Source organism: Catharus ustulatus, chromosome 22, assembly GCF_009819885.2.
Source record: "Catharus ustulatus isolate bCatUst1 chromosome 22, bCatUst1.pri.v2, whole genome shotgun sequence".
In the NCBI taxonomy this organism is placed as follows: Eukaryota; Metazoa; Chordata; class Aves; order Passeriformes; family Turdidae; genus Catharus; species Catharus ustulatus.
In genome coordinates, this window is record NC_046242.1 from 2,800,936 (window position 1) to 2,824,839 (window position 23,904).

Here is a 23,904-nt window from a genome sequence, read left to right on the forward strand (position 1 = left end):
TCTGTTCAGCAGCCACAGCCTGGGGAGCTGTTTGGTAAATCCATTTGCTGTCAGCCCCCAGTGCTGGACCCAGCTCCCCTTGGCAGGGGAAAGCAGGGCTGTGCCTCTCCATCACTCCTGCAGCTCATTCTCCACCTCCAGACCTTTGCTCTGGCACATTCCCCTCTCTGGGAAGTGCTGGAGACACAGGAGGGAATTGTGACATTGCACAAACTCTGACAACACCCTGCACCTGCAGCTCCTCATCCCCAGCACAGCCCACTCAGCAGTTCCACTCTCTGAACAGATGACAGGATTAATACCCCAAGTCTTTGTGGCAGTGTTTGACAATAGGCTGAACACAAAAAGAGCTGCTGGAATCATCTGGAAAAAGAGGAAGCAGTTGCCAGGGCTAAATGGCTGCACTGTGATGCTTGCTGCCTGCAGACTGCAGCACAGAAAACCTCCACTTACCTACATCCAGCTGGCAGCCTTTGAACAATCCAATAAAACAGAAAAAATGAAAAGGCAACTGGCCCCAAAGAGGTCCAAGAGGGAGAGGGAACAGTGTGTGCCCCTTCAGGCTCTGCTCCTGAAATAATTCCCAGTGCAGGGATGCAAATGGAGCTGAGAGCACGTCCTGGGCAATGCAGATGAGCAGAGGAACCAGGATTTTCCAAAAAGGAAACATTCCCTGGGATATCCCCACAGGGCAGGGTGGTGCAGACAGGGAAGGGATGTCACAAACCCTGAATCTGTGCCTGAGAAATGCACACAAGGAGCTCTCCAGAGAGATCTGGCATCACTGATTTCCCAGCTTTTGGGTCTGAGTCACTACAGCCACAGCACAGCACTGTCAGATTTATCTATTCCCACTGCTGATTTAAACATCCAAGGATGAGATGTTCCCATGAAATACAGCTTGAACAGGGAGAGACCTTTAAGCAAGACAAAATGTGGTGTCAATACAACCTGACATGAATCTGAGTACCAAGATGTGCCCCAATCCCCAGTTTTCCTTGTGCCCATGGACTTAATCCCAACTCCTTCCTGCTGCTTTCCAACACCCCACACAAAGCTGGGCCTTCACAGCACCTTTCAAGTTTGATTTGATTTAATTTGATTAAAAAGATGAGCCCTGGAATGTGTTTAGAGGAACCTGTAACAGCACCAGGTGTATGATGGCTCCACCAGGAGTTTCCTTGAGAGTCACTTGAGCAGCAGGGAGAAAACAGGAAAATAAAAACCTGTGAAAATCCCTAAACAGGAAAATGAAAATTCCTGCTGCAGATTCCAGCTCTGCCTTTCCCATCACCCCCCAGCATTTCCCAGGGGAACAGGAGTTCAATTGCTTGGTCCCTGTACCCACAGAGGCTACAGAGGGCTCATAATTAATTAATTAATTGCACCTTGCTGTCCTCACAGAAGGGGCAGGCCATGATCACATTAAAGTGATTCAATTTTGCTGCAATTACAGCAGACACAGAGCCAAGCCAAGGGAACAGGTTCCATTATTCCACCTCGTGCACAGATGTGACCTTACCCTGCTCCAGCTGCATTCCTGAGTTTTAATTGAGTTTTACCACGGGTCCTTAATGCTATTTAAAGCCCAAAGTCGATAAGGAATTAGTGGACAAACTCATCTCTGAAATAATTCAATTAATTCAGCACAGCCTTTATTCCCCTGCAGTTTATGTTGCTGTGTAAAAACACAGGGAATAACCAGGATCTGCTGCATTCCATCCCCAGAACAGCTCCAGATTTCTGTGAGCAGGAAGGTGCAAGGATGAAATTGGTTTTATTCTGATGAGGGTATCACTGTAATTTTTTATTCTGCCTCCCAGGTGTTGATCCAACCCCCAAGAATCCTTGTGCTCTGAAATCCCAGTGCTCCAGTGCCATCCTGATCCCTAAAATCCTCAGACAAATTTAAACAATGGTTGATTTTAAAGTTCTTTTTAAAGGACTTTTTTTTTGTCCAGTTTGGTTTGGTTTTCAAAGGGAGATTCTCTCACATTTCTGGGTGTTGGAGCCAAGAAAAATCCTCATTTTCACAAGATTCCCCAAAAATGCTAAAGTATATGAAGCACTGGGGAATTCAGCATTATCCCTGGAATGTCACTGCCCAGGAGGATGGAAAATCAACAGGCACATGGGATTTAATGAAAAGATTTAAATGGGTCAGAATCCAGGGGCACATTCCCAGTTATTAATCCACACCCATGGCAGGGGATTTTTATCTTTTTTATAATTTTTATATTGCAGTTGCAGAAGGGAGAAAGAGAATCTCTTCTGAGACTGCAATTAATAAAGAGCAGCACTCAGGGAAATACAAATTGCCTAAAATCAAGGGGGTGGTTTTTCCTCAGGCACTTGGATTTCTAACACAGATTAAGACATTGCTCTGCTGAGCTAAATCCTGAGCCAAACTCTATCAAAATGTCAAAATTCACAAAATAGCTGCAAACTGCTCTGTCCCCCTGTCCCTCCTGTGCCTGCCAGGCTGTCCTGACTCACTTCAATCACAACATTGAATTTTCCTCCTGGTAGCACAAGCCCTGTGCTATTCCCCCTCCTTCCTGAAGCCCTGGGCTCCTGGACTCTCTTCTTATTTATTTTTAAATGAGTTTCCAGCTCACAGACTTCAAAGTGAAATTTCAAAATGCAAATGCTAAGGGCGCAAACTACTGAAGGCAAATTAAAAAAAATAAAATATATATACATCAGATTTATTACTTCTATAAAACCTCACAATAATTTAGGGCTTCTCTTGTGATTTCCACAGTCTCTGGTTGCTGCTGCTGTGCTTCAAAACTTGACTTTTAAGATGAAAAAGGATGGCAATACTGTGGGGAGAAAGAGTAGATGGAATGTTTACTTTTAAAAGCAATTACTCCAATTTATTTAGGGGCAGAGATGTGTGTGATTGTGAATCCCAGGAGAGCAGGGAGCCTGGGCACTGCTTAACCCTGATCCTGCATTCCAGGGCCTCATTCCCACCAGCATTCCCAGAGCTGGGGCTTGGGATGAGTTTGGCACCTCAATCACCATTTACCTTGGCATGCAGAGGGGCAATATGGAGAAAATTTTGTTATTTACTGTGAAAAACCACAGAAGGTGACAATGAAGCTTTTTCTGAGTACACAGGGATGAAAAATGTAATTTTTGCTGTGGGTTTTATCCCCCACTTTTGAGTGCTGCTGTTTTCCTGCAGGCTCAAAGCATCCAACAATGCAGTCACTTAAAAAAAACCAGTGGCAGGGGGAGAATAAAGCCCTTTATTTCCACATTAATTATTGCTGCAGCATGGGTTTTGGAGATAAACACAGAGCTGGGATGGAAGATGGGAACTGCTAATGCAACAAGTTATTTAATTAGCAGCATAATAGTGAGTGTCCACCTATCAGTGGAGCCCTGTTTGCCATTAATGCAGCCCATAATAGCAGCAATGCTGACACTCAGGGCACACTTGCTTCTCAGCAAAAGCAGAAATGTCCAGGGCACAGCTCCCCTGAGTCCCTGGGGAAAATCCACTGCAGGGAGATGAACTCAGCAAACACCTCATGGCTCAGGATTTCACCATTTATTGAAATTATCAGTCATTTATTAATCCAATAATAAATTCTCAATAGCTGTGTCTTGTCAAATGAAGTTTTGGTAGTGAAATTTATTTTATTACTGAGGATGTGTCCTCAGAGCTGAGCTGGAATCAGATTTTAACTCATTTTTTTTCTGTGGTTGAAAAGGGATCACTGGAAATCTCCCAGTTCCAGGTATCCAACCTCAGTTTTTACCTTTGTTATTGCTACTTTATCCTCACAGCTGTGATTCCCACTGTGCATTTTATGAGAGACTCTGGGTGCAGTTTCCTTGTCTGCCTGAGCTTCAATCCTTGCCCATTCCAGTCCTGCTGGATGAGGAGAACAGCAGAGCACAGATTCCTGCAGGGATGTGCTGCTGGCTGCCAGACACAACAGCTCAGCCTGCATTTCCTGCTACTCTAAAATAGAAATTATCTTCAGACACTCCTCAGGGTCTTCTCCCCAAAGGCAGCAGGTGGGAAAAAAAAAAAACCTGTATTGCCCCCATATTTTTGTGTGATTAAATTACAGATTCAACCAGAGCTCTGTGCTGTTCCTACAAGGATAAATCAGATTAAAACCACACACCTGCAAGGGCAATTCCCAGGAGCAAGGCCTGGATTCTGCTGGAATTCCCTCCTTTTCCAGCTGCAAGGGCCAACAGCTCAAACTCCCAGGAGGGCTCAGACCTCACCAGCTCTGAGCTCCAGTTGTTGCAGCAAAAAAACTCTGATGATTCAACTGTCCTTTGTCCCTGGCAGCTCCCTGGATAATAAATGGGAACAATATTTTATTTATGCCCAGGTCATCAATTCTAAGGCAGAGGAAGCAGCAGATGAAAGGAGAGCTGTTTCCATGAAGAAAGTGATGGATTAGAAAAATCCATTTTTACCTTGTTCCTCCTCCTTGACAGGGAATTTTAAACTCTTGTGATTTATTACCTTTTTCCTTCTTTTTTTTTTTTTTTGGAACAGAATGAAATATTTTTAAAAAATCACACAGCAGTTAATTGCTGTATAAACACAATTATGCAAGGAGGTACAAATTACCTTGGGCTTGTTCTGTTAAACAACCATATCCTGACTAAATAAAACAACCTGATCCTGACTCTCTGCAATCTCATTATGGACAGCAGGATCTGAGGGAACACTTGTAGGGTAAACCCCAGAGGAAGCAATTCCACAGGACAGAAGGATCTAATTTAAGTGGCTGCATTATGGAATGGGCACCACAAATTCTCATTACCCAGCTCGGATTTCACATCCTGACTTTTTCCCTGCAAAGGGCACTCAGTTGTTTGTTTATTCCCTCCCAAACACGGAGCTGAGGGACTCAAATAACAACCTCAGACCCTCTGCTCTCCTCCCTGCAAACACCAACCTGCCTGGAAAGGGTTTTGAGGATGGATTTGTCTGGAAAGTCGAATTTTTTATTTTTAAGAGGCTGCATCTCCTGCTGAAACGCTGGAGGAAAAGGAAAATTGAACAGCTTTGATGACACATTGTTCTACTGAGCACTGAGATCCTCTCGACCTGCATTCAATTTTAAACTTCATGGAAGCCAAGAATTACAAAGTGCCTTCCCCCTCTCACGTTCACAGCAGTGAAATGAGGAGCTAAAAAACTCTTAATGACTTTTCCCGGAGCTGCTTTGCTGTTTATCACTTACTGCTTGAACTCTAATACTTGCAATTAAGAGCAAGCTCTGAATAATGCCTGGAAGTGGTAAATTCATTAGGGAACAAGAGCTGGAAAGAAGGATCCAAAAGCTACTGGACAGCCTCTAGAAATGTGCATAAAATTGATAAATCTGGTGCATGAAGAGCTCACAGCAAATAAATGAACAGAAGATTTCTGTGCAGTGCTGAGGCAGTGAGACTGATACAATTCTGAAATGTGGGAGCTGGAAAGATGCTGCTGCAGAGTCTGAGGCTCTAACAATGACAGCAGCTCTGTTTCCATCCCTTAAAAAGATATTGAAATGCTAAAAATGCAGAACAGACCCACAAAAATTATGTGAAACTGGAAAAAATCAGATTGCACCGTGACAGAGCTGAATCTCTTTAGTCTGTCCAAAAAGTGCTCAGTAGTGACTTTGGTTACTGTGACCTTTTAGAGGGAGAAGAGAAGGGACTGGAGATGCATTTTATGAACAAAAGAAATAAAACAATGGCCAATGACAGGAAGCACAAGTCAGACAAATCTAAATTCAAAGTCTCTGATTTTTAATAGTAAGGATGATTAACCACTGGGAAAAAAATGACCAAAGGGAGCAGTGAATTTCCCATCCTGAAGTCCTCAAATGGAGAGTAAATGCTTTTCCTGAAAGAAGTGCTGCAATCCTGGTGAAAGGCCCCAGAGCAGGTCAGGTGTGATGATGTGATGGCTCCTCCTGGCCTTAAGAGTTCATTACTGTGGAGCTGGAAATTTAAATTCATATTTGGGAAGGAACAAGATCTACTTTAAAGCAAGAATAAAACCTGTGTAATGAAAAATAAGAACTTTACCCTTGAGAAGGGAATATCCATCTCACCTCATACCCTGGTTTTTCCAATGATGGAAATGCAGGATTTTCATCAGACATGTCTTGGACATTTATTAAATGCCTCTTTTTCCATTAGATTCAAGATTACCAAGCTGCAATTTAAAATTTATTGTTCTACCTTGTGTGCACATTGCCCCCACCCAGCAAATAACTTCACATCTTCAAAGTGAACTGAACTATAAATATCAGCTGCTTCTTGAGAAGTAAAACCCTAAAGAACATTAAACACTGCCTTGTCCACATGAAAGGAAGAAAAATAAAAAAAAACAGCAAAGAGCCAAACCAAAAAACCCAAAAATTGCTGCTGCTTTCACCTGCATGTGGAGCATCAGCTGAATTCATCCAAAGCCTCAAATCCTTTTCAGATCCTCCAGTTTCAACATGGAGCAAAGTTTGATGCTTTCAGCGAGCCATAAATCTCCCCAGGAGCTGCTGAAGCACCAGGAAAGAGAGAAGCCACAAAGACTGGGAGGGAATTTTCCTGATAAACCTCCCAGCTCCCGACTGGGAAGATGAAAAAGAGCTTCTAAGTGCTCCCTCATTAACAAGCCAGCCCCAAATGAGAAAGTCAGGCAGACAGAATCCTTGATTTTTCCTAAATTCTCATTGCTGGAGGAGCTGCAGCCTTTTGTGCTGAAGAATTTCCCATTCATGTTCACTGAGGTTCCATGCAGACATCAAAGGAAAACATTAAATTTCCCCAGCAAGCCTCGGGCTAACTTCAGAGGATACATCACTGAGTAATGTTTAGCAGTTGGATCACAGTAATTCAGGGGGAAAAAAAAATGAAACTGCAGGACGCCCACAAGACATTCTGCACATATTTCCATAATCAGGGACGTTTCTGCTGAATTGCTGCTCACAAAGCACAAAAAATCAGCACCCAAGACACTCAAGTGGCATCTTTGGCCTGGATCTTTCTGCTCCTGTTCCCATCCTCCTGTAAGGGCACTCAGTACATGTGGATTCCAACAGGAGGAGTTGGAATAGCACAGAGTAGAAATCTGCATCACTCCTGCCAGTTTGAGACTTTTTTTTTTTTAACTTTACCTTGTTAAATGTGTATTTTGTTGGCTGTTCCCCTCAGGCCCCACCAGAAAATGATGTAAAAAGCACATTTGTCAAGGAAAACTCCTGTGTCTCCTTCCTGGAGACATTGATTATGGAATATATATTTTTCTTAAACATTCTAGAAACCATGGGATGTTGTGCCTGTAACAAAAAGTACTTTTCACTTTTTTTTTGGCATTGAAATATGCTTTTTAAGTACGGTTGCCTGGCACGGTGATTTTGTTTTTACATTAAAATCCAAGAAGATTGGGACACCCTGTACTAATTTGGAGGAGCAGACAGGACCTGCTCCAAAATCTTCCAAGCAGACTGGACAAAGCAGCAGGATTTCAGGTGGGGAAAAGCAGGAACAAAGACATCCAGTGACTTCCTCAAGGTCACACAGGAATCTGTTGCAGGGCAGGGTTGAGTTCCCAAAGTCTCAGCCCACTTATGCACTGGAAAAAGCAGTGAAACAAGAGTATGTACTAAATTTGGCACAGCCTTTTAAATGATGCATTGCTCCAAGGGAACAAGAACCTCCACTCATGCTAAGCCAGACACCAAAGGAACACAGAAAGGAAAACTACTCACTCCACCCAATTTATCTGATCACCTTAATATTTCCTAAGTCAATAAGGCCTTTCTTGGCCAGACAGTCCAACCTACAATTTAGATCTTGTTACAAAATCAGACACACTAAACCACTTTCTCCCTCAGGCTGCAGGAGATAAAAGGCCAAGTAAGCAACATTTTGGTAACTGGCTTCATGGAACAGCTTTGGATTTTCTTAAAAGCCTCAGCATCGATTGTTTTCTTTAAATAGCAGTGGTTTATTGAGAAACAATCTACCCCTTTTAAAGCACAACGTTTTCCTGAAGTAGAGAAGGGAGCAAAAACTGCCCTGCCAAGGAATATTTGTCAAAGGGTTTTGGATACCTGGTGCTGGTAAAAACACTTTGAAGGCAGAGTTAACACTGGTGCTGAAGGGCTGAGTTTTTTGCAGAATCTCCCATTCTCTTTTCCATCCTGGTCCCTCCCTTTTGCTCTGCCACGTTTCCATGTGGGAAACAGGGATGTGACCATAAGGCTGTGATGGAAGAACTGAAACATCTCCCCAAAGCCTTCAACGGAACTCCAACAGATAAAAAAGCCAGAATTTAAGTTTGCCTGGGAAAGTTCCTCCACATTGGAAGCCCCTTGAGGCAGGGACTGCCCTTCTGTTCTGTCAAACAGCCACTTGTACAAGCCACGATTGCACAACTACTTTTATAAAGTTTCCAATTATACAAAGAATGTGTTTTTATTCATGTTTACAACCCTGAGAAACAAACCCTGAAACCCCAAACCCTTTGCATTCAAATTCCATGATGGAATCCCAACTATTAATTTACACCTTGGTGTAGAAGAACTTTTAGAAGCAGCAGATCCCAGAGCACACTGGAGTTAACAGTTCCAAAAGTCACATTGTGCTTCCCTCTTTTCCCTCTGCTGTCCATATTTTGGCAGTCAGCATTCCTGGGCAGTTTCTGCCTGCCTTGGGCTAGAAGCTCAAATTCCAAGCAGTTGGCAGAGCTGGCATTGCCCTGCTGGAAGCTACTTAACCTGCAGAGCTGGCTGCATTGGAGCATGGACATGGAACAAGGAGGGGAAGGAAGCATCAAAGGTGAAAGCACTGGGAATGTACAGCCTTGTTTGTGCCTGGCTGGGGACCAGCTGTGTCAAGAAACAAAAGCAGAGCACAAACTCTAATCTGCTGTAAAAACAGCAAGTAAAACAAACCTCCCTCCTCGTCCAGTAAAGCACCTTCTGTGTCCCAACACAAAATCCAGGGCACCAAATGAAAATCCAGGGAGTCACTGCCCCATTTTAAGTGGGCACAGGAGCCTGGAGTCACCCAGCTGGCCCAAAAGGTGACACAATTTCACCTCCAGGGCACAGATGCTGCTCCATTTACATTTCAAACCCTTTTCCAAGGGGCACGGCTCCTCTATCCCTGGTGATCCCAGCCTTTCCAGGCTGCTCCAAGAAGCTGAACTATTCAAGCTGCACACACAGAGCTCACAGCACCATTTCCACTCAGCTCAGCTCAGCTCATAAATCTCTGGCTGTGCCTGTTTTTTCTGAACACAGATTTTATAAGCTGAATAAACTTTACGGAACAGTTATTCCAAGGCAGCCGAGACCTGGGAACTCGAGCCTTGACCACAGCCAGCACTGCAGGCTCCAGCAGCCACTGGGAAAGTTTAGTTTTCCCACTTCAGAATGAGCTCCTCTTACTGGGCTGCTCCTCCTGCATCACAACATTTACTGAGCTTTTATTTAGTTTATCCTAGCACCCCTCAAGATTTGGAAAGGACTCATCAGGGTTACTGAGTCCAGCGTAGGACACCCCAACAATCCCACCCTGTGCCTCAGAGCTTTGTCCAAATGCTTCTTGAATGCAGACAGACTTGGTGCTGTGACCAAGCCTTTCCAGAGGGCTGGGGGTGAAAACCTTCTCTGACATCCAACTAAACCTCCGCTGACTCAGCTCATGAGAGTGAAGAGATCAGCACCACCCCCTGCACTTGTGAGGATGGTGAAGACCCCAAGCAGCTCAAACAAAACCAGCAGCTCATAAATACAGATCCTTTGTGCTGAGAACCCATTTTCCAAGGAAAAAAAGCAGCTGCAGAAGGCCAAGCACTTCCAAAGCCACTGATGTGCAACGTGAGAGAACCGCCTGCTCCAGGGGAGCGCCTACCTTGGAAATGAGCTCATCGTGGTTGGCCAGGTGAGCCCTGCAGTGAATGCAGCTGTAGGTCCTGTGGCACGAAGGCAGATATGCCTGGAAAGTCTTGGACCTTGTCATCTTCACCATTGGAGCCACTGAGCGCTGGCTGAAGTCGGGGGTGGCCCAGGAGGCGCTCCCGCAGGACGGGTCGCACGGGAAACACCGGAACACGCAGGTAAAGGCCGTGGTTTGGCAGGGGAGGGGTGTGTGGGGCAGGCTCCACACGCTGGTGATGCTCCAGAGGAAGAGATGTGGGCACAGCAAGAAGAGGATTTCACAGAAACCTGTGGGGGAAAACACAGAATACTCAGTTTGCAGAGGTGACAGCGCTGCGCCGGTCCCGTAGGGATTTAGGGCTGGATTTAGGAGCACTTGATTCACTTGCTGGCTGCTCTCACACCTCCCTGCTGTTATCTCCACTTCATGGCTCTGGAAATGACTAAATGACTGCAGAGGAGTGAAGATGATGATTCCCATCCAGCCTGGTCTCTCAAACCCCTCTGGGGAACTCGGCATCACTCCAGGCTCTGCCAGCCAGAGAGAAAGTGGGGAGCAGAGCCAGCCCTGCTGTCCCCTGGCTGACTCACTGCTGGGACACCCCATGGGAAAAATCTGAGCTGGAACTGAATTTTCTGAGCCACCAGGTAAGGCCATGAGTCACCAAACCAGTTTTTCTCTCCATTCTGCCCTACTTTCCACATGGGAAATGCAGCATTCCTTCATTACACTCTCCTTTGTAACTCCCTGAAAGCTCAAAGGTAGAAGCTACTCTATAAACTGCACTCCAGTATTTTATTTTTTTTTTAATCTGAACATCTGACAGCAGCCAAAGCAAGGCACAGCCTCTGAAGACTACTCCTGATAGCAAGAGACAGTTAAAAACCCTATTCAGGATGGGAACACCATTTTACACTCTGACATCATCTGACAGCACCTGCAAGGCAGCTCAAGTCTGGGTCTCTTTTCGCTGGCAGAAATGGAGTTTTCAGATCCCACACCTATAAAAGTCTTAGCAGCTACAAGTGTTCCTTTTGAGGATGGAAAAGCACAAAGGAAGGAGCTCCCCTCCCTCTCAGATCTATGGCGTGCATGCACGCTCTACAAATTAATCACAAACTCTGCCTGCTCCTCCCAGGAGGATTTTCCTTTCCATAAAACAGATTCTGTTCAGTTTCTGAGCCTGCACTTTGTGTGTCAAACATGGAACAACACCAATTTCCCCACTACCACCCAGCCTCAAAATAAAGAAAAACAAGGAATAACATCTTAGGTATCCATGAAAACCCTGCCTCCAGCACCTTCCCCAGATCCAAGGTATCCAAGCCATGGGCAGGGAAGGATTTTTTGGTGATACCTGCCCTAAACCTCCTCTGTATCAGTGTGAAGCCATTCCTGTCCCTCCCTGCTCCCTCTCCCTGTGTCTGGTACCAGAGTGACCATGACTACACACAGTGCTCAACAGCTCAGTAAAACAACAGAATACCCATTTTTCCCCTTTTTTTTTTCTGAAATATTTTTCTTCTGCTCTCCAGGAGGCAGCTCCCTGCCTGTCAAATGGGAAAAAAGCATCTTGCTCATCAGGCAAACTGCTGATAAAGCATATCTATCATAACAGTCAGCACTTCCACAGCACTGCTCATTCCTAAAGCTTTTTGCAAATACCAACTAATCAGATTAACCTTTTCCAATTAAAATCACAGCCACAGCTAAGCAGAATCCATCCTGACACAGAAGGTTCATCTGTGAGGAATTCACCCCTCTCTTGTCCAGTCCAGATGGGATTTTACCAGGAATTTACCTGGCCAGGGCACTGTTTGCTCCACAGCTGCAGCTCTGATTTCAGCAAGATTTGCCTTTTACACTCATCAGAGAAGGAAGATAAATCAGTCTTTGCCTGTGTCCTGCCCCAGTTCTGTGTGCACCAGAATTTTGTCACAACTGAGTTTTGCATTAGTCAGCATTGTTTTCCCATCCAAGGTGAGAAACACTCAAGGATTGCACCCTAAATTTGTACCAGGGCAGAAACCAGATGTAAACCAAAGCAGAATCCTCATTTTCAGCTGATACAAAACCACCCCCAAATTCCAGGGCCCTGAGTGAGCAGCTGATGAGTTTTATCCCTGCCCTAAGGGATCCTGCAATCTGTGAGCCTCCAGGGGAAGCAGGAGACCAAGTGTGCCTTTCCTGGGGCCAAATGCAACTGGATCCCAAGAATCTGGAGACAAATTCCCTTGGGATCCTCCAGGAGGAAAGCACAAGGAAGGACTGGCAGTCACTTTACCTGATTCCTGGATGAGATACCCACACTGTGTCTAAACCTGACACTTATTTGTTATGAAATGGTGCAATCCCCTCTCACCTCCACTTCAGCATGGATCAGTCAAATAACCAATCACCACTTTTACCACTTCCAAGCTTTCCTTTCCTGATCAGCTGGAGAAATGCATCCACAGGCACCCCCAGAGCCCAGTGCAGAGATAAATAAACCCCAACCAGAATAATATCACAGCAAATCCTTTAATTTGTTGCTTGCTGACCCCTCTGTCCAGACCTGCTAAGCATCAATGCTCCAGAACAATGAATAAACCAGGAAACACCACAGCTGCATTTATCTGACAGAGCAATGAACACACACAGGAATTATCTGCTGCACACAGCTTTCTGCAAAAGCAGCTCATGAGCATTCATTTATTTGACCTCATAACACACTGAACATCAGCAAAAAGCATTTGACCTTTTAAAAGCAGACAAAAAAAAAATATTCAGGCGAGATGGTATCAGAGGAACTGCAATTCCTGTTCTCAGGGCTGTGCTGAGAAGGCAAACTCCATCTCTCTGCTTCAGGCAGGGCAGAGAATAAAGATTTGTGAGCCAAGATCTTGGTGGGAAGCCTTGTTAAGAAAATGCCTTGAATAAAACCTTCAGATAAGCTCGGTTGTGGCAGCTGTAATTTATCAAGACACCACTTTCACACAGTCTGATCACATGTGCATTGTCTACCAAGAGCTCTGTCCTCATCAAAGTGTGGGAGAGGAGGAAAAACCTACAGGAAATGCATTCTGACATTCTACAAGCACAGCCAGCAGCTTATAAGGACCAATTTCTTTCCTAAATATCATTTTGAAAAGTATTCAGTGGCTCCCAGCAATGCAAAACCCAACCCTTTGGATTTTTCATGTCCTAATGACAACTACATTTGAATTAAGAGACAATTACCAGCTAACAGTGCATTTGTTCTGCTGCAGAACAAAGGCATGAGGATGAATTTGGGCTGTGCCTCTGGTTTTCAGATTGATGAGTTCATGTTCATCAGCACTGGGCAGCAGTGGAGTCATTCCACTCACTTTAAAACAGAACAAAAGAAGGTTTATTCACTTTATCATCATGGCTAGCACTGTCAGAGAGATGAGTATCTGTCACCAGCAACATCATCCATTATTTTTCTTTTCTCATTCAAGAGAAATTTATCTCTGGGATGCACTCACTCAATTCAATGGAAGAGAAATTTATGTCTATTAATTAATCCACAACAAGTCAGAAAGCTGCTTTAGACAAAAGGATTTCCAAAAAAAAAAAAGCTTCCACCATCATTTATTGTGGGTTATCAGAGAGAGAATCAGCTGAATGTTTTGCTTGCCTGCACTGGGTGTGTTGGGCTGTCCTGCTCCATCCTGCTGAGTTCAGAGCAGCTTCCTGATGGAAAAACCACCGCGCACTTTTTGCCATTTGGGCAAATTTTTGGTTCACAATCCACCCTCCACCTGTGGGTGTCCAACACCCACTTTCCACATGAAGCTGTCAGCAGTTCAGGAAACACAAAAAAAAAGGGAGGAAGTCTGTGCCAAGCACTTGCCAGACAAGACCAGTGCATGTACAAGTCCATATGCCAGAGAACAAAACCATCACACACCAGCCTAATTCTGAATAAAATCCATTTGCAATGCAGCTCAGATGCAAATGTTCACTGTGGCAGGACAAACAACAGGTTTGTTGGGTCTGAGAGTTTGTTTTATGGATTATTCAGTTTTAAAGATAAACTTCAGCCTGTGAAGTACTTATTGGAATATAGAAAATGCTACAGAAAGCTGTTTGCAGCAGCTCTGAAATAATCCAGATATTTGGAAACCCAACCTTTCTCCTTTGGTTCTCATTAATATAGGAAGAGTTTGAGATGTGCTGATTCCCAAGGAAAGCACAAGAGGAATTGGATTTGGAAAATTTTCTGGGTTGCTCCAGGCTCTGAGCAGGATTCCAAGAAAATTCTCAAGGTAAGTAAAGCCACAAAAACTGCCTGAATATTCCTTAATGCAGCTTGAAGGAGGAAGGCTGAGCTCTAATTGGAGTTGGGGTTTGATGTTCTGCTTCCCTATGGAATAGAAGTTTCCAGAGTATCAGGGGTTGGTCCCTCAGAGACACCTGGCACTGCTGAAGGAACATTTTATCCTCTGATGGTGACAGAATATCCTGGTTTGGGGCAGCTCTGGAGATGCACAGCTCTGGGGAGGATGAACCAGATTGCCTGAAGGTGGGAGGGTGGGATGTACCTGGGAGGAAGGATGAGCATCCTGAATTTAAGCAGGGAACAACACAAGGGAAAGCCAAGAAAGGAGCTCAAACAGCAGATGGGTGAACACAGTGTGCTTCACTCCTTCAGCATCAAGTTTCTGAGATGCACCAATTTCCAACCCTGCCTAAGGTGACACTGCAAAGAGCTCAGCAACACCACTGAGTGTCCTTCCCCAACACCTCATCCTCCAAACCCTGCCAGGAGGAAAAGAACATGAGAAAATCTGGAGAACAGCCAGCAGGAACCCTCTGCACTGAGTTTAATCACCTGCATGGACACAATTAGAACATAAATAATAATATTGAAGCCCTTTTCCTCCTCTGGGTGTCTCCTAGCAAGTGACTTCATCTCTTCATCGCTGTGAGGAAGCACTTGATGGTTTTGGGGAGAAGGGGAGGGAGGGATGGATGGAGGTGATGCTGATGCAAAGAGCATTCCAGACACCTGCCAGGAAACCACTAGAGGGCCTCGGGAATGGCTGCAGAGGAGGCAATCCCAGCCTCTCTAGCCAGGGAAGCACACGGGCAGGGTGCCAGCCCTGCTGCACCTGCCCTGCTCCACATTGCACAGCCAGAAAAACCCAGCAGGACAGCAGCAGCCCCACCAGCACGGTTTATTCATCACCTTTTCAAGCCTGAGGTTTGTTGACTTCTTTTTTTTTTCCCCTCTTTAAGATCATCACTCTATGTCTATCACTATTCTGCTGGTCAAAAATAGATAGAGCAGCCCACAACAAACGCCCCTGTCTCTGATGTTTCCTCTAAAGGAAAGTGAGTTGAAACTTAAAAGGAACAAACTTAAAACTCACTTCAGGTTAGAATTTTGTAGCTTTGTCACTGTAACCCAGTAAAAATCCATTAAACCTATTAATATTAAAAATATTTTTAAATTGTTCTTTACATAGTTGATTTAGGTTCTGTCAATTTGGAGATTAAATCAAATTTAAAAGTTTCATTTATTTCAATAACCCACACCAGTGCATTTTCAGGTTCTCAATGCAAGGAGCAGGTCCAAAATGCTCCTGCAGGCATCCCTGTGTGAATTACAGCACTCAGCCAGCTGGAAAGGGGAAGAGCAGGTTAAAATAATTCAGTGAAGATGGTGCAGAGGTGCTTCTTTCTGGTTCCTGACTACAGAGAGCAGGTGACAATGAGAATTTTCTGAGTTTCTTTACAGCCTAAGGCTGGGCTTGGACCATTCAGTGTCAGAACTGCTCACTCACCTCTCCCCAGAACCCAAAACACCAGCACACAGCACTGGGAAGGAGGGAAAGGAAACAATTCTGGATATTTGAATCAAAACCTTTCCAATTTCATCTCAAAAAGGCACAGGACAAGCTAGGACAGACATCACCTGGCTCAACAGATTATTACAGAAAGTTTCCTTAAACCTTTTTTTATTTAAAGGTATTACTGGAAGATTATAATTTATTACTTTTTCCAGACCTGTCTCTGAGAGCACAGAGCAGGGACTGCAGGATTCAGCCTCTCCAGGCAATGAGTGACACCTCTGGCTGAATTCTCTTCCCACTCTCCGAGTTGCCTGGCAGCGATATCTTTGCAATGCAGAAGAGCCTGAGCTGCTGATAAGGAGCAGCAGGGCGAGATTACAGCTGTGAGCTGCCCACCTTCAGCTCCCTCCAGCCAAATCCAGGGCCCAATTCCAGCAGAGGCCACTCCAGAGGCACCAAACACAGCAGGGAAAGGTGCCCGGAGGAGCCACACAGTTCTGGCTGCTCCCACCAGCAAATCCCACTCGTGCCACAAATAAAAGCTGCAAGCTGGGCTAATTTTACACACAAGTGACTCCATTTCCTCCTGTACGTTTTGCACAGCACCAGGAAGGGGTAGGAGTCCTGGAGCTGAATCAGCTGAGCTGCAGCTCCTGGTTTCAGACCCCTCCTGGTGCTGGACAAAGCCATGTGCAAGGTGAAGGTCACATTTGGAGCTCCAGAAGGGCTCTGCCATTATCACACAGACACGGTGTTCTACAAAATGAAACAAGACCCCTGTCTTGCTGTTCAAGCACCAACCTGAGCTAAAGGCAGCAAGGAAAAGCTCTTCCCATCCAACTGATCATTTACTGACAAAATGGAAACGCTTTTCATCATCCCCACTTCTCATCTTGATTTGCTTTAATTGCAGAACAGTCTGGCTGTCCAAATAAATCTCCTATCAGTGCATTTGCTGTGGTGTTCCTCAGATCACTTTATTATCTCCCTCTCTGGCACACGGAGGTATGACCAGGATTCAATTACCTGGGGCTGCTGGATGGATCACCCGTTTCTCCCTGATAAAGCCAGGGCACACAGTGAGAACATTTATCTATTGCAAGGATCATTCCAATATCCTTCAGGGCATTAAAGAAGGGTCTGCTAGAGCTGCCTGTCATGACTCACTACTACAAGCTCCCCTTGCCAAATTTCCAAGTTTGCACCTGCCCACAAACCCCACCTGCTCAGCTCAGAGGGTTCTTTAACCCAGCCTTGCTCTGCCCAGCAGCTCATCTGTCACAGGACAGGCAGCAACTTTATTTTCTACCCTGCTACATCTGGTTCTTTCCTGAGTACAGCTGAGGGTAAGGTGGTGAATTCTGACCCATCTCTGCCAGAAACATTTTTAATGCAACAGCTCCTGCATTAACAGGGGACAAACTCTGGCACTCCAACCCTTCTCAGTTCCCTTCAGCAGTGCTGTGTGTCAGAGGGGCAAAGTCAGGTGAAGATTTAGAGCTTGGATCTTCACATGACAGATACTTTATAACTGAATCCAGTTTAAGAAGGTCGAGTCAGCTGTTACCTTGGCAGGTTTTGTCATCAGTTCCTCCTGGATATCCTCTCCAGGCTGCCAAGGCAGGTGAACTGACTCACCCTGCCCAGCCGTGACAGAGCTGACGCATGTTTGAGCTGGGAGTTCCTGGGACTCTCACGAAGATTTCTGATTTCCCCACAGTTAATCATTAACCCAATCTTTTTTATTTTGTTTTGTTTGTGATGCTGGACAGTCTGTTTTTAGTAACATCTTGCTCCAGCCATATTTCATCAGTGAAACCTCAGAGGTTTCTTGCGGATGCCCAGGTCACACCACTTTACATTTTGTCCTCGTGGTGCCAATGTGAAACAGGAGAAGTGACACCACTCTGCCTTCCCTCTCAGCAGATCAAAAACTTCTCTGAAGGGCAAATTCAAAGCATCCTCAGCTTTAGGAACTTTCAGTAGCCTTTGCTCGACTGCAGGAGTTTCGTTCTGTACAAGTCACGACAGCAGTGAAAAAAAAGTCTGAAAGTGATGTATTTTTGTGAGTCAGCAAAACATCTCACATTTTACCATTCTCCAGCACCTGAGCAGGTGTAAAAACCCAATCTCTAGGTGGACCTGTAGGTGAGACAGGAAGGCAGCTCTGCCAGGTGCATTCCCATAACTCCAGTGACTCACAGTGCCTGGCACTATCATTTGTTAAAGCAAGAGTGAAGCAGGGATAATAGCTATTTACTAAAAACAGAGGAGCGTGATTAGCTTTAATTAGCATTGTCAAGTGACTTGAGATTGTCAGGTACAAGATGTGGGAGAACTAAGTCTCATTAATTATGTTATTTCCTGCAGCCTTAAGTGGCTTGGCCAGTCCAGTGACGCTTCCGGAGAGGGAGCTGCTCCCGATGGCCAGCACATCCCACAGCAGAGGGTGGAAATGCTCCAGGCAGGGCTGGGAAACATTTCTGTCCACTAAAGGGTGGCAGAGAAGGAGAAGAATCAAGAACACTCAGCTTATGTGCTGCAGGATGGCCACAGATCCTGACAAACGGGGACGAAAAGGCAAAATGACACGGCAGAAACCAGACTGGGAGATCACCCACTGCCAAAATTCAGGGATAGAAAATCAGGGATCAATGGGATCTACAGGGAACAGGATTCAGGTGCAGGGCACTGCACTCCTGGAAAACTGTATTTTTATTCTCCCCAAAAAGACAAAATATAAGAAATCCATATTCTCAATCAGCATCACACGGCCAATAGACACTGAATTACCAGGTAAAGATTTCTATTAAGAAATAAAAAATCTTTTGAGTTAAAATAGTCCCTCTATTCCATGGACTCCCTTTGGCTTCTGGAAGGAAAAGGAAACCTGTCCTGAGCCATTACTTACTGTGATTGGATCCAAAAGACAAGACCTGCAAATAACCAGGCACAGAAAACAGGGAACATCCTGAAGGACCAACTTAGAGGAGTGGGAAAAGGCAGCTTGTGTATCCTGGTTTCCAAGCAATAAACACACCCTGCTACATCTTGATCAGCTTCAGAACAGCCCAGGGAACTGAACTCTCAATTTCCCCATTCCTGACTCCACTCTGTACTCCAGCACTCCACAGCTGACCTCTAATGAAGACTCTGCTTAAGCTCAAGCTAGTTAATGACCAAAGCCCATGAAAGCCTGGCTTTATTGGTGTCCCTTCTTCCACACACACAGGCAAAGGCAAGGCTGTGATGCAAGAACAAGAAATAAATGGTTTTTTACTCCTCTGCAATCCCTGCAATGCTTTTGTAGTACCACACCAGATGAAGGAGGTCCCAACTTTCTAAACTGGCAGCCAGGACCTACACCAGAGTGACCAGTTCCTTAATTAAATTCTCTCTCAGCAACAGGTATTCAATCCATGAGTCAAGGAGCCTTTGAGGGAATGTGGATTTACAGGTAGGGATGCTGTGCTCTCCAACACAACCCTGACTCAACTGCACACACCAAGCAGCAAGGAAAGGAAATAATTTATTCAGAATCTATGGATCCAGAGGACACGAGGTAGCTCAAGGACTGTTTTGCCAGTTATTCCAATCCTGGCACTGGGAAAGAGACACCTGCAAAGAAAACTAAAATAGTAAATAAATAACAGAAGCACTTGACATCTCCATCAGATGAAAACACCTCTGCCCTCCCTACAGCATTCCCAACCTCAGCTTTGAAGCACAGGAAACAAGAACCAGGGACTTAGGGAGAGAAGAACATCCCAATTCCCTGTTCCAGCAGCGCTATTACACTGCAAACAATGTTTACAAGGAACCAGAGGCGTGGATCCAACACGATGAGATCTTGAACAACATCAGTGGGAGTGCTCAGCGAGGATGAAGTCACAAAACACATCCTTTCCAGGCAGAATCCTCTCACGGATTACAAGGCAAGCTCCCTCAGTATCTGCTTGTTTACAAGCCTCTCACTCAGCACAGGCCTCCCTGCACTGCCCGGCTTTAAGTAACCGTAAACGCATTAGGAAAAATCCTTATCTGGAGCAGGGAGCCGGCCCTGAGGAAGGCAGGGGAGGAAGGCAGAGAAGGAAGGCAAAGGGGGAAGGAAGGAAGGCAGGTGTTGTGCCTGTCCCGCCCTTGCCCAGCTGCACGCCAGGAACACTGGTCTGACAAGCCTTCCTCTGGCTGTTTTCTAAGACACAAAAAAGGTGAGGACACGGCCACTCCAGTAAATTGTAGGGTAAAAGGGCAACGATCCCACTCTTTTTTTTTTTTTTTTTTCCTCACGTTTCAAACCAGCTCGACTTCAAAAATCAGCATTAAAACCTAAAGCTGCAGACCCATGGCTATTCTATCACCTCCAACTTCTCAGGCTTTTCTGGCTCACACCCAGAAGTTTCTATGGAGATGCAGAACCCCGTTACCATTCCGCCCCGAGCCCCGGCCCTCGGCGGAGCTCTGCAGAAGAGGAAGCTCCAGCCCTTATCAAACAACAACAGCACGGAGCAGCAGCTGAGTTAGCCCAGGGCCGCTTTCGGGGCTCCAGCAGTGCCCTGGGAGGGACATCCCCAGGGTACCCGCAATCCCGGTGCCCCCCCGGGCAGGGTGGCAGCGCTTTAGCCCGGGCACGGCCGGGGCTCCAGGGACTCGCAGCGCTGCTGCCGAGCGGAGCCGCGGCCCCGGAGCCCGGGGGAAGATGCTGCAGCTCCGCGGGGTCACTGCCCGAGCCCCCCGCACACCTGCGGGGTCAGGTTATGGGATGGGCAGCGAGGAAGGACCAGCTCTGCTGCTCCTCGTTCCGACCAGCGGCGGTCCCTCGGTGCCACCGCACCCCTCACGGCCGGACCTGTTGCCCCCCGCCTCCATCCCCTCGCCCGGCCGCGCACACAAAGGCCGCCGCTCGCCCAGCCCGGCTCTCCCACCGCCAGCACCGGGGGCTCCCCCACCTCCTCTCCCGGCCCTGCCGGAGCCCCCCGGGGATGCTCCCCCGGATCCGCGCGGCCGCAGGGCGAGTGGAGGGGGGGACACGGGGACACACGGACACGGACGCGGCTGTGGCGCAGCTGCGCGCGGCCGCCCAGCCCCGGCCCCGCCGCGCGCGGCCCGGGACGTTTCTCCTCGGCGGCCGCTCGCCCCTCACGCCCTCACGCTCTCCGTGCCGCCCTCACTCACCGCGGCCGCACCGAGCGCGTCCCGGCGCGGACCGAGCGCGGCGGCCGCCGACGCGCACAGACCCCGCAGCGCCTCCCCCGCCCGCCGCCTGCTTCCCTCCCCTTATACACTGCCGGCGCTGAGCGACACCTCCTCTAACCAATCAGCGCCCGCCGGCACATAGCAACACGCCGCTGATTGGCTGCTGCCGGCCGCAGCCCATTTTTACCGAGCCATTCAGAGCGCGGCGCTCCCGCCCCTCCCGCGCGCACCGCCGGGTCCGCACGCAGCGGCCGCAGCCAATGGGAGCGCGGCTCGCGCGGCCGCACAACAAACGCGGCGCGGCTCTTAAAGGGGCCGCGCCCGCCCGCGGGGATGCGCGCAGGGTGCGCGGGGCCCGGGGGTCCCGGTTTTAGGGTCACGGAGCAGGGAAAAGGGGCGCCGGGGTCACTGTCCCATGGTGTGTGCGGTGTTTCCGTCTTTCCCCTGCAGGTAATTAGCACGCGTTAATGAAGGGTGCCTAATTAGCGGTGTCTGGTGCGCGGGGTTGGCGCCGGGGGTGGGGGAGCCGCGGCAGAGCATAGACACAAAATTCACTAATATTAACCCCAAAATCCACCACTACTTACCCCAAAATTAACTAGTATTCACCTCTAAATTCACCAGTACTAACCCCAAAATCCACCATTATTAACCCCAAAATTCACTAACATTAACCCCCAAATCCACCACTATTAACCCCCAAAATTAACTAGTATAAACCCCCAAATCCACCTCTATTAACCCTAAAATTCACCAGTATTCATCTCTAAGTTCACCCTTATTAACCCCAAAATCCACCACTATTAAGCCCCAAAATTCACTAGTAAAAACCCCAAAATCCACCAGTATTCATCTCTAAAATTCACCAGTACTAACCCCAAAATCCACCATTATTAACCCCAAAATTCAGTAGTATAAACCCCAAAATCCACCAATATTCATCCCTAAATCCACCAGTACTAACCCCAAAATTCACCATTATTTACCCCAAAATCCACCAGTACCAACCCAGTTTCTCCCCCCCACCCCAGGGCTCATTGCAGAAATGAGGATATTCCACATTTCTCCTGGAAATCTCCATCCCAGCCCTTGCCAGGGATTTTTCCAGCAGAGATTTTGGCAGTTTTGTACCCCAGCAGCTGCAGCTGTGCTCACACCCCCAGCACACCCCAATTAATGCCATCCCCTCCAAGCTCTGTAATTAACCCAGCAGCTCATTTGAAGGCTTCTCCCTGCACGTTTTTATTCCCTAATAACAATAATTCAGTGTATAAAGTACAGGTTTAATAATCCCAGAATGGTTTGGGGTGGAAGGGACCTTCCAGGGACTCTTCCATTATCCCAGATTGCTCCAACCTGGCCCTGGACATTTCCAATATTAAAAATTTTAATTAGTATTTTCCTATCTGGCCCTTTGTCACATCCATGAATTAAAGTTCTCCCTCTTCAGAGCTGAAATATATTTGCTTTAAGAGATTATTCTTGTTCTAACACTCACTTGCTAAAGCAAATTCTTAATGGTATTTTACTGCAGAACTCCTTAATTGGTAATAAAAGCAATATTCTGGTTCAAATGTTAAATACATTGAATAATAAGGCAATATTTCTATTAATTGTGATAATTTTTGTGGGTAAAACAATTTCTAGCACAAGGCAATTTGTTATTTTCCTTCCACACAAGCCAAGCCCACCCCTCTGATCCCATTACTGAACCAGCTGCTGGCTGGGTGAGGAATTCCACAACCAGATTTTCAATGCTAAATGACATTTTTTTCTCTCCTGGTACAAAAGACTCAAGCACCAGGGTAGTTAGCAGCTATTAAACACACCCAAAAAAGAGGAAAATCGCTGTTTTTTAAAATTTGTGTTACCTTTAGACAGCTGCTGAAGTTTCTCCTTTTCTCAGATAACCTCCTGCCTTCCCCAGCAACAAGCAAAGAGCAAAAAGCAGATTTTCAGCCCCTCTCCTCAGTGCTAAAAGCTCTGTATTTAACAGATCTAGACGAGGTTATCAGCAGGAAGTGGTGACAGAATTTACTTCAGATCACCCAGAAACCACAAGAACAGCAGCAAAACAAATTTACATCAGCAAGAGCCTGCTGTACAGAAGTGAAATTTTTGTTTCACCCCATGTGTGCAGCAGAATTTTCAGTTTGTTAATAAAAACACATTATTGTTTACGAGGTGAACATCAAGGTTATTTTTTAATCCATACAAAGGTTTCTATTGTAATAAGATTGATTTAGGGTGGTGATAAATTGGAATTATATTGCTTTAGGTTCAGCACCACCATGGAAATCTGGAGGCTCACACAGCTCTGAGGTTGTAGTAAAATATCACAATAAAAAAGCCAAAATTTCTTCTTTACGTTTTAAACCTTGTGATTTATAGAAAGTGGAAGGTTTTTAGGGATAACAGTGTTTTATCAGCAGCACAATAAAATGCTGGTTGGGTTAAATGCTACTTATTAAAGCTTCAAATCCCACAGTCACATTTGATTCTAACTTTGCAAGCACAGCTTGAGCAGCACTATGAAAACTTTTCCCTAAAGCTCAGCCCAGTAAATCTATTTAAAAAAAAAAAAAAAATCTGAATTTTGGCTCTACAATAATTACAACTTAGCTTCCAACCAAACAGCTAAACAGGATTTTTAATTTCACTGTTTGCAAACATTCATTTTTTGGAGGCTGAGCAGCACAGCTACTGCTTTTCCCTGCTCAGTGTTTGCTATCAGTTGAAACTTTAATTATCATTTAAATAAGAAAAGCCCAACTGATCAAGCATCACTGCCTGGGGGAAACTTTTACCATGGCAATACTGGGAGGGGAGAAAATAGCAGATCACCCACTGAGGTATTGCCTCAACATCTTGGGAATTGTGTGTTTGAATCTGATAAAAATCTCAGTTTCTTGGCATTCCCGAATTGTATTTGCAGCAGGTGTTAATGGCCTTGTAATCAAGAGACCTCCCCTGCTATTGC

The 23,904-nt window shown here is 46.1% G+C and overlaps 1 protein-coding gene across 1 annotated transcript in view; it reads right to left on the minus strand.

The window, feature by feature from the left end:
• Nucleotides 1-20,966, minus strand: part of YPEL2 (yippee like 2) — a 31,806-nt gene extending 10,840 nt beyond the window's left edge. Inside the window, exons 1-2 of the mRNA XM_033078094.2 lie at nt 20,904-20,966; nt 9,901-10,214 (exon numbers count right to left, since the gene is read on the minus strand). Of these exons, the coding sequence (XP_032933985.1) occupies nt 9,901-10,017 (117 nt within the window). The 5' untranslated portion in view covers nt 10,018-10,214; nt 20,904-20,966. The remainder of the gene's footprint in view (nt 1-9,900; nt 10,215-20,903) is intronic.
• Between the last annotated feature and the right edge of the window lie 2,938 nt (nt 20,967-23,904).